Source organism: Canis aureus, chromosome 24 (assembly GCF_053574225.1).
Source record: "Canis aureus isolate CA01 chromosome 24, VMU_Caureus_v.1.0, whole genome shotgun sequence".
NCBI lineage: Eukaryota > Metazoa > Chordata > Mammalia > Carnivora > Canidae > Canis > Canis aureus.
In genome coordinates, this window is record NC_135634.1 from 30,650,357 (window position 1) to 30,669,962 (window position 19,606).

General features: G+C 45.7%; 1 protein-coding gene across 3 annotated transcripts in view; it reads left to right on the forward strand.

Annotated features, from left to right (window-relative positions):
* Positions 1–19,606, forward strand: part of SCARA5 (scavenger receptor class A member 5) — a 123,565-nt gene that overhangs the window by 12,243 nt on the left and 91,716 nt on the right. For all 3 annotated transcript variants that reach the window (XM_077868731.1, XM_077868729.1, XM_077868730.1), the window contains exon 3: positions 17,271–17,399. In XM_077868731.1, the coding sequence (XP_077724857.1) occupies positions 17,271–17,399 (129 nt within the window). The remainder of the gene's footprint in view (positions 1–17,270; positions 17,400–19,606) is intronic.

Consider the following 19,606-nt stretch of genomic DNA (forward strand, 5'->3'; position numbering starts at 1 on the left):
GCCCTTGAGTCCTTCTGGACCGTAAGCTCTTTGAGTGCAAATGCTGTCTGCCTTGGATTTGTCTTAATATTCCCAACACCTAGCACTGTGTCTTGCACATGGAAGGCACTTTTGCTTGTTGAATGAATGCACACATCCTCGTGCACCAAATCCATAAGTACCAGGTGAAGGAATGCTTAAAGAGGTGAGTTTAAAAGACAAAAGTAATGGAGACTTCATTCATCCAAAGATGATAGGTTTTATGGTGCTGCCGGTGAGTGCAGAAATAGAAGGTCATGGTTCCTTAAAGTCCCCTAAAGACACAGACAGGTAAACCAATCCTGCATTATAATTTAATTCATGCTCTAATGAAATTGGGTACAACATATCGATAGAGAGGAGAAGAAGGAGCCCTAAGTCTGACTTGGGGAGGAAGGAAGGCATCCTGCAGGGATAGTCACTGGAGTGAAATATGGAAGGGCAGATAGCAGTGTGTCCACTAGAGAGGGCAGGGAAGGGTTTCCAAGTAAGGGAGCACAGAGCCCACGCTGAGGAAGGATAGTGGTGGGAGTTCATGAACGTTCACTTATTGAACTCTGCTGGGCCAGGCCCTGCTCTGAGCATGTGACAAGTATGAGCTCACCTGATCCTAACATCAACCAGTGCGATGAGTGCCGTAATTACAGCCAAGTGACACATGAGGAAACCAAGACGCAGAGACCTGGTAACTTGCCTGCGCTCACAGTTAGAAGGGATTGGTGTCTTTGTTCACTGCTCTAGCAATACCACAGACTGGGTGGCTTATAAACAAGAGATATTTGTTTCTCACAGTTCTAGAGGAGAGAGGTCCAAGTTCAAGGCACAGACAGATTCCGTGTCTGGTGAAGACCCTCTTTCTGGCTCATAGATGGCCATCTTCTTATTGTCCTCACATAGTGGAAGGGACGAAGGAGCTCTCTGGTATCTCTTCCATAAGATCACTGAGCCCATTCATAAGGACTTTACCCTCATGACCTGATCACCTCCCAAGGGCCTTACCTCTAATTATCATCATATTGGCTGCGACATATGAATTTGGGGGGGGATACAAACATTCAGTTGGAGTTAGGATTACCTAATTGTACAGCCTACACTCTGAATTATATTGAAGCTAAAGCCAAATTGTGGAAGGTCTTCTTTAGCATCCACAAGAATTTGGGTCTCTAGGGGCAATAGGAAGCCAGCAAAGGTTTTCAAAGGTCTAATTTCCAGTTTAACTTGATCAGTCTTTCTGCAGTAGAACATTTGATTTTCCAGCAATTACCTCTGCTGTGTCATTTCAGTGGAGTGGGAGAGGAGCCAAAGTACAGTGGAATAAGTCTGGCCAGAAAGAGAAGGTGAAGACCCAATGCAGACTCTACTTTGGAGGTGCCTGGTGAGGTTAGGGTTGGGCTAAGATGCAGGGTAGTGATAGAGGGGAATGCTGGGTAGAATCCAGTTAGGGTAACCTAGGTGAGAAATGCTGTGCCTCCAAAGAAGTGAAAGTAGTGGAGGAGATGAGAGGTGACTCAGTTCTGGTGTGTGTGTTTAGATTAGTACTGACAGATTGGCAGTGTGTGAGAAATGAGATGAGATTCAGGGAAGGGGCTCTGCTGAGCACCATGCTTGAAAGGTCTACAAGGTCGAGAGATAAGGAGGGGCAGCAAAGGAGGCCGAGAAGTACCAACTAGTAAAGAATAACCATGAGTGCTGAGGCCCAGAAATGCAATGAAGTGGAAAGGTGACCAATTGAGCCAGTGCTACTGAAAAGTCAGTTGGAGGAGCACTGAGCATTGGCCATCAGACTGAGCCATTGGAGGTGACCTGATGTATTAGTCAGCTTATGCCATGTAACAAAATGCCACAGACTGCATGGCTTCAACAACAAACATTAATTTTCTCACAGTTCTGGACACTGAAAGTCTAAGACCGTGGTTTGGGCAGGTTGATTCCTCCTAGAGCCTCTCTCCTTGGTTTTTTTTTTTTTTTTTTTTTTTTTTCCTTGGTTTGTAATTGTCTGCCATATTGCTGTGTCCTCTCATGTTCTTTTCTCTGTGCACACATGTCATCCCCGGTGTCTCTCTGTGTCTAAATTTCTTCTTCTTATAAGGACACCAGTCAAACTGGATTGGGGCCCAGCCTAACAGCCTCATTTTAATGTAATCATCTCTTTAGAAGCCCTATCTCCAAATAGAGTCACATTCTGAGGCAGTGGGGTGAGGATTTTAACACAGGAAATTGAGGAGGACACCATTCAGCCCATAACACCTGGCAAAAGCAATCTCAGTGATGATGGATGGGAGGAGGCTAAATGGAGTGGGTTCAGGACAGAATAGGAAAAGAAGAATCAGATGCAGTGGGTACCTGCAATTCTTTCAATAAGTGCTACTGTATGAGAGGACAGAGAAATGGAGGGGAATAGAGGTCAAGAAGGATTTTTGTTTTAAGATGGAAAAAATAGTATGCTTTATTCTGATGGACCGAGACTGTGCAGAGGGAAACATTGGCTAAGAAGAAGTGCTGGAATTACATCCTGGAGTAAGTACAGAAGGAATCTGATGTGAGTCAAGGGTGTTGCCTCAGGCAAGAGCACAGATGGTTTGACTACAATGACAAAAGGAGAGGCAAAGTGCTAGGGCCTGGACACAGGTCAGAGGTCACACTGTGGGGAGTGGGGAGTTTGAGGAAGCTCCCTTCTCCTTGCTTTTGTTTCCTCAACTGGGAAACCAAAAGTGCAGGTGGAGGCGGAGGTAGGAGACAGATGTCTGGGGATGAGTGTGCAGGTGGCCTAGGAACAGGTAGCAAGCCCACTGGATAGGATCAGGGCCCACTCGGGTATAATGATCATGAGCTTAAAGTCAGCCCAGCAAGCATGGTGGTGTGGTTTTCCCATTTCTGACTATGCTCCATTTCCATTGGATGGAAATGCAGAGTTGCAGAGTTAGCTCTAATGAGATTTAGTTTTGCCAGGCGTGAGGACTCCAGAGAGGGGCAAGGGGATTGAGGGTGTGTCTAGAGAGTGAATAACGCAAATCATGGAATGTAAGTGGGACAAGTGGGAGTGGGGTGGGGTGGGGGAGGTGCAGGAGGTGGGAGGCAGTAGGGTCCAGAGTTCTTGAGGGAGTCCCTCAGGAAGATGAGAGAGGTGGTAATAATGTGGGATGTTTAAACAGGCGATTAAAAAAGGGTTTCGATTATTGGTAAAGCCAACAAAAATGGAATGTGAGTCACATATGCAATTTTAAACTTTCTAGTAGCCACACAAAAAGGTGGAGACACAGATGAAACTAATTTAGACACCATAATATATTTTATTTGCTCTAATATATCCAAAATATTATCATTTTGATATGTAATAACTATAAAAAGACGATTGAAGTATTTCTGTTTTTTTTCCCATGCTGAGCCTTCCCAATCCAGTGTGTATTTTGCGTTTCAAGCCCGGCCTTAGTTTGGCGCAGCCACATGTCAAGTGCGTCAGGGCGGAGGTTGAAATCAAGAGAGGGAAGGAGGTCAGGAGGAGTTTGAAACGGAGATTGAAAGAGAGCCAGAGTGAGCGCCAAGAGGGGAAGGGTGAACACATGACCCTTAGCAATGAGAAGTGTGCAGTTGTGATGTGAGAGTCCAAGATGGGGAGGAGAGGAGAGAGAGAGAAGGTTCTGGAAATAGCAGCAAAGAGCAAAGAAAAACACCTACTGCATCTTTAGGCCAGTTGTCTGAGAGTGGGAGGGAGAAAGCCACACTTGGGAAGACAAGGGAGAGAGGTTCAGTTAGAACAAGAAGAATGTGAAAGAAATGTTCAGAGCTGAGATCGACAAAAATAAGGGATTTTTTTTTTAAGATGACCTGCTGGGAGGTCCAGGGGCTGCCCAGTGGGAAGGTTTCAGTAACTGGGGAAGGAAATGGTCAAAGGAGCATAAACAAGGCTGTTTGGGGATTTTTGTGGGTAATGGGTTGTCCTGAGAGTCCTGGGGCTTCTGTGGGGCTGCAAGAAGCCAGGAGCAAGGGCTCAGTGAGACTGGTTAGGCCGGTTTCAGGGCAGATAAGGCTGGGTTTATAGGAGGGGTCTTGCCAGGAGCACACATGTCCTAGGGCAACCTCTCTGCCCACCAGGGTGGTGTGTGGGCAGGGGAGGGAGGCCTTGTCCTGCAGCTTCAGGAGCTCTGGAGTTCATCTGGGCTCTTGTGGAGGTGAGGAAGCCAGGGGAGGCCAGGGGAGGTGGCAAGGCCCATAGCAGGTGGTGAGAAGTGATCCTAATGCAGTGATAATACAATGGCTCCCCTTGGGTGAGCAAGTGGCCCAGACAGGCACTGTACTTGGGCCTCAGTATATTGTCCGCATTCAACCTCAGTATATATTATTATCCCCAGTTTGTGGATGAGAAGGTGAAGGCCTAGGTGAAGTCAATCGCCCAAGGTGGCCCAGCCAGCCAGAGGCAGAGCCTGGATTCAGATTTGCCCTGATGTTTGGTCCCTAAACCCCACCCCTCTGCGCAGCTCCCGGCCTTCCCTCCTGGGACAGACCTGGGGACTCCTCTACCATCAGGAGCTGAGCTGGTGGCAGTGGTGGCTGGAGCGTGGATTCTTGGAGTTTAAGGTTTCAGAGGTGGACACATTCTGGGTGATGACGAAACCAGGGTGGGGCTGTGGGAATAAATGGCTGCAATGCGGGAGACAGATGGGATGAATTATTGCAAGAGGTGACGCTGGCAGGAAATAGATATAAATGCAACTAGGCTTGGACAAGAGCACAGAGACAGGGTCTTACAAGGCTTCAGAGGGAAGCCTGGGACTCAAAGCTCAAGGCAGACCTCAGGTCGGAGTAGAGGTGCCCCCCCTCCCCAGGGGTGCCCCCCCCCTCCCCACCAGCCCTGCGCCCACCACCTCCTGGGACTTCTGGCCCCGAGTCTAACTTCCATATGCAGCAGGGTTTGGGAGATATAAACACAGCTGTGAGGACGGGGCCCAGCCCTGCGTACTTGGTTGCTGGTTAACATAAGGCTCACAGAACTGATGGGGGCCTGCCATGGGCCCCACCTTCCCAGGGTCGTGGGGCCTGTTTGCTCCCCTGCCTTCCCACTTCCTGCTCTACAGCTTCAGATCCACTCAAGTCAAGAAACCCAAGGTGTTCAGAGTACCCACATGGAAGCCTTGTCTGTAAAAAGTCCTGTTAAGAGAGGAGGCTGCAAGGAGGGGACTGGCAGTAATCAGATCTGGAGGGGCAGACTGAAGAGAATTACGCAGGGCAAGGGAAACTGAGGACAAGCTTTCCGGATGAGGGCCATACACCATGGTTTGCAGGAATGGTCTTGGTCTATGCCCATTCTTTCTGCATAGTAATTAGTAGAGCACAATTTGCTCTTTAAAAAAAAAAAAAAAAAAGATTTTATTTATTTATTTATTTATGAGAGACAGAGAGAGAAGCAGGCCCCACGCAGGAAGCCCGACGTGGGACTCGATCCCAGGTCTCCAGGATCACACCCTGGACTGAAGGCAGCACTAAACCGCTGAGCCACCCGGGCTGCCGCACAATTTGCTCTTAAAAGGGTCTCTGTTTGAAGGTGATCTCACAGTTTGTCCACGAGTAAAAGGGAGCTTGATCTCGTCCCCCTTGCCCTGTTGTATCTTGGCATCTTGGTTGTCCAGTCTTGTTCGACCTCAGAGTCTGCCAAATGTGGGAATTCATCCCTTCCCTCCAGAGTTTTGACAATCCCCCAGCCCTGACCTAAGGACATCTATTAAGACATAAATGTAATTTTTTAAGTATGTTAAGTATTTCCAGGGTATCCAGGGGGAGTTGCTTTTTTAACATGTAGGCTTATACTGCGGGGGGTGGTCCTTGAAAGGTATTGACACTCTAAAGATAAGCTGGGCACTGTCTTGCCAGTGGGTGGATGTGGATGTGAGAAGAGCCCAGGGCAGCCCCCTAGGACCTTTGGCTCCTCAAGTGTGCCCTTTCCTTGCCCTCTGCAGATGGTCCTCCTGGCAAAGGAGTTCTGTTTTGTGGTCAGGAGTAAAAAAACAACAACAAAAAATGTTGTTCTCACTACTCTATTTCTAGGTAAGTTTTCAAAGCTCCAGAGTCTCATTTGTAGCTACTTTAAATCCTAAATTCCAGAAGGTGATGAGCCCTTTTTTTTTGAAGGGCAAAATTCCATCACCAAAGGAAACCCAGAAACAGAACAGCACCTGGATACCAAGGTGAATTGAGTGGTTAAACGATGACTCCTATGGCAAGCTCCCTGGCTGCAGTTCCTACGCTGGGGTAAAGCTGAGACAAGGCAGGGAGTGTGGCTTCCTCCCCGAGCCTTGCCTGGAGCCGTGCTCTCCAGCATGCTCTTGTCATTGGTCTTGGCACGGGCTAGCTGAGGGAGAGAGAACTTCCCTTTCCATGGTTGGACTAGCTGGTCCAAGGAGACAGAGTCAGGGAATCAGCAGCCTTAGCCACTACATCTTGCTCAAGAAATGTTTGCTGAATGAATGAATGAACTATCCTTAGGTTTCTTCCTCTGAGTTCCCCATTATGTGCACCAGGATCCCAACCCTGGACTTCACATCTCCTCCTTTCTTCTAGGCAGCTCAAACATCCCAGCCCTGCCACTTTGGGTAAATCACCTAATCTCTCTGAGGCTCAGCTGTATCATCCATAAAATGGAAGTAATAATATCTGTCTTCGTGATCATTGTTGGCCTTAGAATTAATATTATCGAAGCGCTCAGCCCAGTATAGGTGCTTGGGAGGTGGCAGCTGTTATTCTGTTGTGTCCCATTGTTGGAGGTTCCAAAACAATTTTGAAATGTAGGCTTTGGGCAGCCCAGGTGGCTCAGTGGTTTAGCGCCGCCTTCAGCCCAGGGCCTGATCCTGGAGACCCGGGATTGAGTCCCACGTCGGGCTCCCCGCATGGAGCCTGCTTCTCCCTCTGCCTGTGTCTCTGCCTCTCTCTCTCCCTGTGTCTCTCATGAATAAAGAAATAAAATCTTTAAAAAATGCATTTGAAATGTAGGCTTTATTATTATTCATGTATGGTGAGGCCGACAGGTCAGGTGAGGACTGCCATTGAAAAGATGGCTTGTGGGGCACCTGGGTGGCTCAGTAGATTAAGTGTCTGACTCTCAATTTCAACTCAGGTCATGATCTCAGGGTTGGAAGGTTGAGCCCCACTTGGGGATCTGCACTGGGAGCCTGCTTAGGATTCTCTCTTTCCCTCTGCCCCTCCACCTGCTTGTGTATGTGTGCTCTTTCTCTTTAAAAAAATAAAAAAGAAAATCTCTTTTTTTTCTAAGATAAATAAATTTTTTAAATAAATTTCTAATAAAATTTATTTTATTTATTTATTCATGAGAGACACACAGAGAAAGGCAGAGACATAGGCAGAGGGAGAAGCAGGCTCCATGCAAGGAGCCCAATGTGGGACTCAGTCCAGGGACTCCAGGATCAGGCCATGAGCCAAAGGCAGACGCTCAACTGCTGAGCCACTCAGGCATCCCAAAAGAAATAACTCTTAAAAAAAAAGATAGTTTGTCATTCACACTGCCCATGCCACGGGAGGAGGTTATGTGGGTGAGGCAGCATGAGCAAGCATGGGATATAATAGTTTAAATGATCCAATAGCTTGATGGCCATAGACTGTCCCTAGTTGTCCGGTACCCGGCCCTAGGATGATAGGGCAGGTGGATAGAGGCCTGGAGGGAGGAAGTGATAAAGGAGGTAATGGTAGTATGGGCTACTGATTGGGTGGTCTGCACATGAAAGGCTTGCTTGCAGGTGAGTTTTTTAATTGGGGCTGTCCCTGGGAGGGCCAGTCTCCAGAATCAGCAAAGCCCCAAGATGTTGAAACATCAAATATAGAAACTACAAAACACGGTTATTACAAAAGCCTAAATAATGATTTGGGGTATCCAGGAGATTTGCATTTAGTTTATTAGTCTCATTTAACAAACAGCCAATAAATGTTCATTGAACACCTGCTATATAGGCCAGGACCTGTGGGATACAGGCATGAATCACAGACCCTGCCCTCTGGGAGCTGACCATCAACAATCTGTATTTTTGTTAATTGATTTGTGGGTGCAATTCTTTTCTCATTATTACCTATACCATAATTGGCCACAGGTTCCCAACAAAGCTCTACGCATGATAACTATTATTGATTGGTTCCAGGCCTTACCAGGTGACAAAGATTCCGTGGATCTGAGGTCCATCGTCTTCACTCAGATCCACTGAACCCCCTTCTGTGGCTCAGCCAACTCTGCTTTCCAGCAGAGGCCAAACAGCTGGAGGTTTCAAGCCTATATAGGCTTTAGGACACTTCCAGCTCAGTTCCATACTGGTTGGGATCTTTCCTCTTTAAACCCAGACACCCATTTGGCCCTCCCAACTCAACCGGGGGAGTTGGGGAGAAGAGACAAGGGGTGTTAAATTTATCCATTCCTGTGCTGAGGCTAGATCAATTCACCAGAACAAGGCGACCAGGCAATGGAGAGAGGTTCCCCTAGTGGCCTGAGAAGAGTAGTGATTTAAAACTGAACAGAGCTAAGCTCTGGCTTCTACATTGCAAACATATCATCAGGTGGCTTATATCCTGCAAGAAGGGGTCAGGAGAAGGATTGGGAATCTCTTTGAGAGGGACCCAGGGCCACTCTAGGAGGAGCATTTTGGGCCTGAATTTAGGCAGAAGCCTGAGCCTGCTGTTTGAGTGTCTGCACTGACAGCATTTCTTCAATCCATGCCCTGCCATGTTGGGCAAGAGTATAGGCATCTTCTACCCACCCAAGACTCACTTCTTCTTCCTTGGGATTCCATGGCCCCTCTCTTGCTCTTGGGTCCCTGTGACCCTCCAGCTCACCTTGACTGCCCTCATCTCTCCTCCCACCTGGCTTTCTCTTTCCATTCCTCAGCCCAGCTGCAAAATAATATGCACATCGGCCAGAGTCCCTTCCTCCTCCCACTTTCCTCCTGCTGAAAATAAGCACACAGCCTTTGACTGTTTTCAAGAACTTTTATGCCGAGTAATTTGGGAAATAGATAGGGGCTGAGAAGAGTAACAGATATTGCAGGGACATTAAAAAATTACAAGATATCTCTAGAAGTACCAGAAGAAACTGTCCTAGATCTTCACAACAGCTAAACCAGATTGCCTCTGGCCATCCTGCCTTCACCCGGCTCCTTTCCTAGAAATGGTTGTGAAAGTCTCAGACTCATCTAATCACACAGAAGACAGTGGCTGCCTCTGCCTGCCACCCCCATGGGGTCATCTGCCTCCAGGACTTGGGTCTGTGGTGCCACAGGGCACAGGTGACCAGCGTTCACTGTACTGCAGCTGGTGGTTCAGGACCTTCCCAGACCTGGGTCAGATGAAAGTACAAGCACATGACTTTCTCTGCAGTTTCCCTGCCTCACACCTTCCTCTTCCCTTTACTTAGGGGAAGTAAACAGTGCTGCCCATTAAAGCCATAAAGGGACAAGCAGCTTCAAAAAAAAAAGAGGTTATTTGGGGCTGCCTGTTACAATGAACAATGTGAGTGGTGAGTAACCAGAGTGAGGATGATGATGTCAACCTTGGGTGGTTTTAAAGAGATCCTTGGATGAGATGAGCCCTGAGGTCCCTCCCAGCAATGAGCCCTTATTTCCACCTGCTGTTTCTGAAACTGTGGGACCAAAGAACAAAAGGAAAATGACTGAGTGCTTGTTGTTGGTATAACTGAAGTAGGTGACAATTGGATTATTTGCATCCTGGTTTCTATGTTGTTTAGATTCCGGTTCTTTGGGAAGAAGTAAATACTCATTTTTATCAATTTGTATTTTTTTTAATGGGAGGAAAATAAATTCAAACAGATAACTCCCCAAGTGCTCTAAACATATGATTAAGAATTTGGAAACTTACTTTTTCAAGGAGAGGCTAGACGGATGACAGGATAGCTCAGAATGTTTTCCTGTGTCTCACAGTTAACATGAGACAGAGGCAGGCTTTAAACCTACCTCTGCAGAGACCCAAACTCCAGCTTTCCTCCTGCCTGGTGGCAGTGTGGGGAAACAGGGACTCAGAGTTGCCCAGGCTGCCACCATAGAGTGGCCCTGACACCAGGGACCATCTCCTGAGGCATCCTCAGCCCAGTTATCTCGGATTGAATGGCTTACAGATAGATTTTGCTTTTCTGTTCTTTAACCCTTGCTCCCATGTACCTCTCTACCCCCAGCAGACAGTACTTTAGCAAAAACTCTTGGCAGGTGGGGGGAACTCTTGTTTCCATGATAAAAGGAACCCTTCACAATTTTAACCTGGGAATAATAAAATTGTTTAAGAGAACCCCATTTGAATGTGTCTTATTAAAAAGAAATCAAAATTAAAAAAAATAAACTAAGCTCTTATAATAGTAAGGCTTTTCGTTGATTTTCCAAGAAAGTGTCTTCACATTCTCTTTTGGTATGACAAATGTCTTACTCCAGAACTGTGTATCTCTGTGCCATAGATGTGGGATTTCATCTTGAATCAGAATCAGTATGTCCAGGGGTGGAGCTCAGGCCTCAGGATGGCTAAGAAGTTCCATGCATGACTATACTGCTCAGCCAAAAGTAGTGTCTCTTGAGTTCTAGTGAATTGCTCTCACAGTTTACCTGTATGGGTACCATGTGGCAATCTGAAGTCATGGGTGAGCAAGGCAAGCCAAGATTTAATTTAATTTAATTTAATTAATTTAATTTAATTTAATTTTAAGAGCAAAATTTTGCTCAAAAATATGTGTTCACAGCCAACAGAAATGTATCAACTATTCACATAAGACCAATATGAGAGAGGAGCTTTGCAGCAAAAATAAATGCCTTACACATGTCTTCATTCCTGCAGAGAACCGTATTGTGGTTCTGCTGTGTGCGGGTGGATGGGTAGAGAGCAGTCAACGAGACACACGTTGGTCCCCAGGGGACTTTTTAGACAAGTTGGCAGACAGAAGTGTAAAGAGACAATTGTGAATAATAAGGTTAGTGCTAGAGATGTGTGCAAGGTTCTGGCATCTTTCTTTCAGTGATACCTAATCCCTAATGTTCTACCTTCTGGAATATTCTCTTTCTTTTAAAGATATATTTACTTATTTGAGAGAGAGAGAGAGAGAAAAATAGCATAAACGGGGGCAGGGGAGGGGCAGAGCGAGAGAGGGAATCCTCAAGCAGACTCCTCATTGAGTGAAGAGCCTGACGTGGGGTGCAATCCCAGGACCCTGACATCATGACCTGAGCCAAAGGCAGGTGCTTCATTGACTGAGCCGCCCAGGCACCCCTAGAATATTCTTAATCTTGAACCTCTAAAAAGTCTAGCTTTGCTTCTCGATATATGAAATCAAATTCATCTTGCAATTTTGTTGTATTTTAATTTAATTACTTTTACCGAAGTCAGTGTTCCTCAGAGTGGCTATATAAACTGTAGTCATACTCAAGAGGACTTTAAATGATAGACAGGTATAAATTTGTTATTTTAATAGCTAAGGATTTATCTCAATGTGTAATAGGAAGATACTCATTTTCCACTTGCAGTGATATAAAGCTTCCCTCTCAAATAAGTTAAAGTCAAAAAAAAAAAAAAAAAAGAGTGACAAATTAAAGAATAGCCCAGAAATCCTGGGCTGTGGCAAAATTGTTCAGGTTTCATGCAGACAGAATGTCTGGAGGTGGGGAAACCATCTATTGGCTTCCAGCTGACCAGGAAGCCATAGGCCCCATGCTGAGAGAAACATCTTCCAGCCTGGCACTGGGGAGGGGGGAGCGTTCTGCGAGTCACTTTGCATTTGTTTTTTTGGTTTCTATTTGTGTCCTTGGAGCCACTGGCCTTGCCCTCCCCAAGCCTCCTTCCCCTGGCTTTCCGATCTCCTGAGAAGCCACCCTCACTTCTGGAGGCCACTGCAAGATGGAAAAACCTTTCCCTCGATTCTTCTAGATCTTGGAAGAGCTTTCTGTTTGTTTGTTTTGTGTGTGCGCCATTTTCTCCCTCGATCTGGTCTTGTGTGCGACCATGTCTGCAAACAACAGCTATGTTTAATAACTAACAGCTTTGCCTGGTGCTTTCCTCATAACTGTTCTCACATGGAGGAAGACATTTTTCTGCTTAGAGTCACAGTTTTCAGATTTATAATAGCTGTTACTCAGATGATGACGACACTGACGAGAAAGAATGGATTTTAGCTCCTCTACAGAGGCCTGTCCTCCTAATAAGCGCTGCTGAGTGGCTGCTGCCTTCTTCATTCAGACTCTGGGACCACTTCCTGACACAGAATGAACCACCATCTCTGCTACGAAGCACTTTACTTGTGCCATGTCTCTATTACGTACCTGTTTCGTTCACACCTGCGTAACAGATCCCCGTGTACTTGTCTTCTTCCCTTCAGATGCTCACATCTGAAGGGCTGTGGCCACATTTTAATTTCTCATTCAATAAATATTTTTGAATGCCTACTACATGCCAGGCATTGGGCAGGATCTGGGAAGGTGGGAGGTGAACAGGCTGGCACTGGCTGTCTCTCACGCAGCTTGTTGTCTTTGCCCGCTACAGTGTCTGTCCTAAGTGTATCGGCTATCTATTGCAGCATAACAAGTTAACCCAAAACATAGCAGCTTAAAGCAGCAAAGATTTACAATCTTCCCAGTTTCTGAGGAAGCCATGGGTATGCAAGGAAAGCCAAGATTTTGTCTACTTTTTCAGATCAGAATTATATGTTTACATACACATATGTTTATGTATAATATAATCTGGCAGGAATCTGGGAGCAGCTTAGATTGGTTCTGGCCCATGATCTCTCGTGAGACTGCTGTCAAGATCTTGGCCAGAGTGTGGTTTCTTGAAAGCTTGATTTGGCCAGTGGATCTGCTTCCAGGTTCACTCATGTGGCTGTGGGCTGAAGGCCTCAGTTCCTTATCAATTAGCCTCTTCACAGGGTGTTTATGACATAGTGCTGGCTTACCCCCAAACTGATGTTCTGAGAGAGTGAAAGTGAGTAAGGAGAAGCTGCTGTGTCTTTTGTCTAATCTCAGAAGTGACACACTATCACTTCTATGGGTCACACCAACCAAATCCTGGTGCAGTGCAAAAAATTAAATAAGGGGACAGAGATCGTTGGGGGCCATCTTGAAGGCTGGCTACCACAGTAGGGCAATTGATAGTGGGTGTTTGATAAATGCCGGTGAAAGTTTTTACCCCAATAATCCGTAAGTCAAAACTTCTAATTAAAAAAAAAATAGACCATCTTTAAGAGGGGTTTTAGGCGTACAACAAAATTAAGGAGGAAGTACAGAGCATTCCTGTATACTCCCTGTCTCCCTACATGCGCAGCCTCCCTCAGTATCATCCCCCACTGGTGTCATACATTTGTTAGAATTAATGAACTTACATCGACACATCACTATCATCCAAAGTCCAGAGTCTACATTAGGATTCACTCTTGGTAAAAAAAAAAAAAAAAAAGGATTCACTCTTGGTGTTGTGTAGTCAATGGGTTTGGACAAACATACAATGATCTGTATCCATCATTATTGTATAATATAGAATAATTTCACCACCCTAAAAATCCAGTGTGCTCCTTCTATTCATCCCTCCTTCCCCGTAACCCCTGCCTTTTCCAGAATGTCATATAGAATCATAAAGCGTGTAGCCTTTTCAGGTTGGCTTCTTTCACTTATAATATGCATGTAAGCTTCCTCCGTGTTTTCTCATGGCTTGATAGCTCATTTTGTTTACTTTTTTTTTTTTTTTAACAAATAAGTGATCATACTTTTTGCCTTGGTTTTACTGACTGTATCCTTGTGGAGTGTTTTTAATCTTCCACTAAGCCTAAATAATTTGAATGGTTTACCCAGCTAACATGCTGCTGCCACATTAAATTAAAAAGTCAGTAAATGTGTTTTGGGCAGACTTAGTAACTTGTCTTTCCCCTAAATTGTCTTTTTTCCCTCGCAATCACATTCTCTAGCTACCTTGCCAGATTCATTCATGTTCTGCTTGTCTATTGCATTTATGGAAAACCTCTGTTTGAAATTCTTATATGTTCTACTTAAGATAGATTTTGTCTAATGTACATAGCTGAGTCTTGTTAAAAGAAAAAAAAAACTAAGCTAAGAAGAAGGCTTGTGTTGTGTATTAATTGATGAAGGGACCTGTCTCAGTGGGGTACTGGCTGTTAAACAGAAGCCTCAGATAGAGGGGAAGGGAGCCATTCTTTCTCAATTGAAAAAAGTAGGGTATATGGCTATATCATTGCAGTTTGCCCCATTTTTACAGTGAGTTAGCAATGCACGTGCTCACAATGAAGGCAGGACCCAGTTGGCAGTATTGTTAGCTATATGATTTTCCTCCTCCTATTCGGCCGTAATTAAAGGTCAGCACACACTTGACAAGAAAGGGATGGTGTTCTAATTGGTGGAATTGAAGAAAAAGCAGTCCTTGCCCTTGTGGTTGATTAGTTTAGGGAAATGTTTTCATTCCTAGAGAAAGGAAGAAGTTCTTCCTTTTTTGCTTTCCTCCCCACATGAAAAATTTCAAGCTGAAGGACAATTAGCACTCATCTGGCACTTGATAAATTGTGACATAACCTTGCTAGTCAAGCTGCAAATGTATGTTGCTGCACTTAGTCCTTAACTATGTTAACATTCATCTGACTGAACTGACTGCCTCAAGTTCAGGCAAGTTATAATGACTTGTTAGATCTCAGTGAAAAAGTTACATGCAAGGGGATGCCTGGGTGGCTCAGCGGTTGAGCATCTGCGTTTGGCTCAGGGTGTGATCTCAGGGTCCGGAATGGAGTCCCACATCGGGCTCCCCACATGGAGCCGCTTCTCCCTCTGCCTGTGTCTCTGCCTCTTTCTGTGTCTCTCATGAATAAATAAATTAAAATCTTAAAAAAAAAAAGTTACATGCAAAAAAATATATATATATGTCAACTCTTTTCTTTTTGAGAGAATGATTTCTTGTTATAACGAACCAGATCTGCAAGATTCCACTAAAATTGAAACAGTTAACAGAATATGGCTGAAATCCATCCATATTTCAATAAGAAGAGGATCAAACAAAGGCAATGAAAGAAAAGCCCAAGACTGCTTTGGGATAAACATAAGGATAATAGCATTTCAGCATGGGCATCTTCTGACCCTTCGCAGTTGGGTGGCCACTGTCAGCAGCAGCAGTATTGTCATCATCTAAAGAAAAAGCAGGGTGTAGAGCAGGAACAACCGTCATGACACCCAAACTCATATTTGTGTAGTATCCAATGCCATGCCTACCATTCTGTCTTTCTAGGGAAACAGCCCTGTCTCTAGTCATTTGCACCCAGAGAGCCCGTGGCTCTCATGAGAACAACAACAAAAAAAGATGAAATGTGTCAAGGAGGGATGCCTGGATGACTTACCATTTGAGCATCTGCCTTCGGCTCATTTCGTGATCCCGGGGTCCTGGGATCGAGTTCCACATCAGAGCCTGCTTCTCCTTCTGCGTATGTCTCTGCCTCTCTCTCTGTGTCTCTCATGAATGAATAAAGAAAATCTTTTTAAAAATTAAAAAAAAATGTTTTTAATGTGACAACAGCCTTTAGTTTCTGGAGCAAAACAGCTCATAGAGTCTATTGTGTAAAAGGGATAGAAAATCCTTGAAAAGAATACTTAGGGGAACTCAAAAAGATGTATTCTGCTCAAGTCTTAGTGGAAAAGCAGATTAACTTTTCAAAATTTGCTAGCAGTTAAGGGTTGATGAGAATGGTGATTAAATTTGTGTTTTTTTTTAAACTTACTCCAAATTGTACCCAAAATTTTGTGAAAATATTATGTAATCATTCTACTTGGCTGTTTGAACAGCAGTATTTTCAGTGAAATGGAGTAAATGAGTGGGAAAATGTTCTTCATTTTTCCTCCTCCCTCTTGGGGGCCAGCACACCAGTGTGGTCACTCATCCTCTCCCTCCCAGTAACCAAACCTCCCCAAGGCCCAGAGGTGATCATGGTACCTGAGATGTAATGAGTATCCCTTGAAGCAACTGCCTTGCAAACCCAAAGTAGCCAAGGAATTACAAATATCGTACCATCTTTAGAAACATTTTGGAGTATCAATTATTTCAACCTTTTTCTGCTCCCACACCTTCCTCCATGTATAGCACACTGTAGTAAGTTAGCAACATTGTCCCTCACAGGAGAAAGGGGATAAGCATAATAGGGGCATGTATGTTTTGGGAAAAAAAAAAAAAGCCCTTTTGGATTCCTTCCTGCCCTGCTGGGAGTCAGGGCAAGAGAGCATAGCATCTCTTCCTTTCTACTGTCAATTGACAAAGCAGATGGAGGTTAGTGGCTTTCCAGCCTCTGCACAGGCTATCTGGGAAGACTGCCTTGAAGGAGGAGTCTAGCTAAAAGATGAGCAGGAGTCAGGGCACCTGTGTCCTCACCTAGGGTTTGCCACTAACATTTGACACCTGCATCTGTAATCTGAAGGGGTTGGACCAAAAGATCCATGAGGTCCAGTAGAGCATGAGTATTTTGCTCTCCTGTATTGGCCAGAAGCTGGAGAGCCTTGTGTAGTTTCACAGAGTGAAGTTACTATGTCTTCCTGCAAATCTAAACCTGTGGTTGCAAACTGGTGGTCAGATCTGGCATGGAAGTGTGTTTTGTTTACACTCCCCAGTGTTTTGTAAGCTTTTTTGTCTGTTATTATTATTAGTTGTTGTTGTCAACACTTTAAAAATAGGGCAATTTCTCAAAATCACGTCTGGCTCGTCTTGAAAATTCTGTGTCTGGCAACACCTGACCCTTACTCCTACATCCGCAACCTTTTCCAGACTGTGAGTGCGCGGTTAGGTTCCCCAGGCCCACGTGGCCCACTTTGCTCATTTCCATCCCTCCCGGGCCACTGTAGAAGTTAAAATTTGCAACCTCTGTTTTAAATTTTCTCCATATTTTCTGGGTCACATGGGACAATGATGCTTTGTAAAGGACACCTATTCCAGCCTATTTGAGCTTTCTCTGCTGCTTGGGCTGGCTCCAGGAGGGTGGGTTTGTTGGGCATGTGAGCTGTGGACATGGCTATCTGGCTTGTTTATGAATGCAGGGGATGGGAGGAGAGCCAGAAACTCAAAAGCTTGTCATGTTCTGGAAAGTTCCCCATCATTACAGCTGCAATGCAGATGTGCAGAAGGTGTGAGAGGCTGCATTTGAACATCTGCCTACATGGGGAGCAATGAGACCAAAAAGAAAAAAAAATGTTTGTGGGGTTTTCACGTGCTTGATTTTCCCTCCTCTTCTTACCCTTATTGTTTAGGTCCAGGCCACAAACGGCGAGCAGGAGGCTGCTGCACTCAGCTGGGCTCCCTGTCAGCCCTGAAGCATGCTGTCCTGGGGCTCTACCTGCTGGTCTTCCTGATTCTTGTGGGCATCTTCATCTTAGCAGGTAAGGGCACCCTTCCCTATTCTGGCCTCTAAGCATGAAGCAGGAAGTGTGCGAGGAAGCAGGGGCAGGTGGGAACTGGAGAGCTGGAGCCTCTGCTCTTCATTTCCACAGTCATAAGCCCAAACACCACCTTGGTCACCATGGAAACCAAGAAGGAGAAAGTCGGCTGGTCTTTTAGACCGGCAAGACTCTTGGCAGCTTTGCCCATTTCATGTGGGATGCGGAGTTGGCAGAGGCTATGTGATCTTGGGAAATCTCTGAGTCCAGGAGCAGAGACCGAGCTGTTCTGAGTGACTTCTGACTCTCCCCACATCATTGTGTGACTTGTGCATCTCACTGGCCCTCCCTGGAGCTCTGTGCAGAGTTTTACACAGAGTAGGCTAAGCTCCTTTTCCTGGTGATGATGAAAATAGTCATGAGACATTTTGCTGCTGAGGCTAATCAGACTCATAATAAACCTGCTGCCCTTTTGCAATTATTGGGTGTGGGATGGGTTTGCCCCAGTCCGGCAGGGTTCCTTGTCCCAATTTCCATCTGTAAGATGGGCCAGTCATATGCTGGAGTTGGGAGCACATTCTCTAGCCAGGAGGAAGCAGATCTCATGGCTTAGAAAGGGATCAAATGGAGGATCCCCATGCTTTACCCCAAGCCCAGCTCACCACTCACAGATTACTCCACTGTGATATAGATGGGGAAGCAGATAGGGAGAGAGGTTATGATGGTCTCTCGTGACTCCCACCCTGAGGAAGAGGTGCACAATTCCCACCTTTCTCAGTGGAGATATGTGAGTGCTGACAAAGTAAAGCCAAGGGATCAGTTTATTTCAACCTCCCTTGTCCTACATGATCACCTGCTTTGTGTCAGATTCCATGCTAGGACTGGAGATACAGCTAAGTAAGACCCATGGCTTTCTTTCTAGGAGTTTCCAGTTGGGGGATGAAGCAGAGGCATGGAGATAGAATCGTCTTTAAGCAGAATGTGATGGGGATGATGACGGAGACTCTATGTTGACACAAGTGCTGTGGTAATCTAGAGGAGCACACACAGTGGAAGTATGGGTGTTGCATGGAGGGAGGTTGGTCAGAGCAAGGCAGCTGGCCAGGCTGGGATGACTTAGAGTGTTGAGGGTGGGGTCCTTGAGTTAACTCTAGGACAGGGATCCGGAGGTTAAGCACTTGCAGATGACCCTTTGCTGGAAATTGTGAGGCAGATGCCCAGGACATCACTGGTCTATTCTCACTTTCTGTCGAGTGAGCATAGTCAGCTGGGCCCTGTGATGGGATGTTAAATGCTGCCTTCACCTTCAGGGTTCTATGCTCAGGGCAAAAGGCATCATTAGGGGTGGTGGGACAGACACCTGGGGGTAGAGGGGCAGGGACAGACATTGACCTAGGGGTAGAGGGGCGGCCAACAGCAACAATGAGAGAAACTCATGATTCATCTCAAGGACCCAGGGATAATGTCCAGCCAGAGGATGATTTGAACATGTTCTTGGGCTGCTCAGTGGGAGATTGGGATCTGGGTTTTGTGGGCTTGGCAGCCACAACCATAACAAATTTCCAGAATTTTTGGAAACCGTTTCAGCCCAGCAGGAAAGCTAGGCTATGGTATTACAACTTCTCTGCTGAATAGGAACTTTTAGGTGACAGAAGAAGGTCTAGGAGAGTCAGATGATGGAGACCCTCGGGCAGGTCTCTGGAGCCTGGAGGGTCTGGAAGACCATCATCTCTTAGGGAGAGAAGACCTGCCAGGGAAGGAAGGTTCTCTTCTGGTGCCTGGAGGGTTGCCATGTGGAAAAGAGCAGACATATTCTGTGTGGCCTCAGAAGTAGACAAATGGGTGGATTTTGTGAGGAGATAGATTCCCATTCAAAACAGAGGAGAATTCCTAACAAGTACTGTTGCCTGGCATGGTGCAGAAAGACTTTTCTCCTGGCTAAGTCAACTTGGAGTTTGAATGGGATTTATGATGACATCCTGGAAGTTTCAGAAGGGTGGATGGAATGTGGTTTTCCAATCTAACCAAAATGTTGCCGTGCTTCCTCGTTGTTGTGTGTGGAGACCTGGGGAGGATGTTGATCAATATGATCACCTTTGTGCCTGAAGCTTCTGAGTGAGTACCAGCTTGCCTGTGTGATGTGACAGTTTGGGGTGGATTTGAATTAATCTGATGAAACAGAGCATTGTAGTTTATCTCTTGGATCTGTG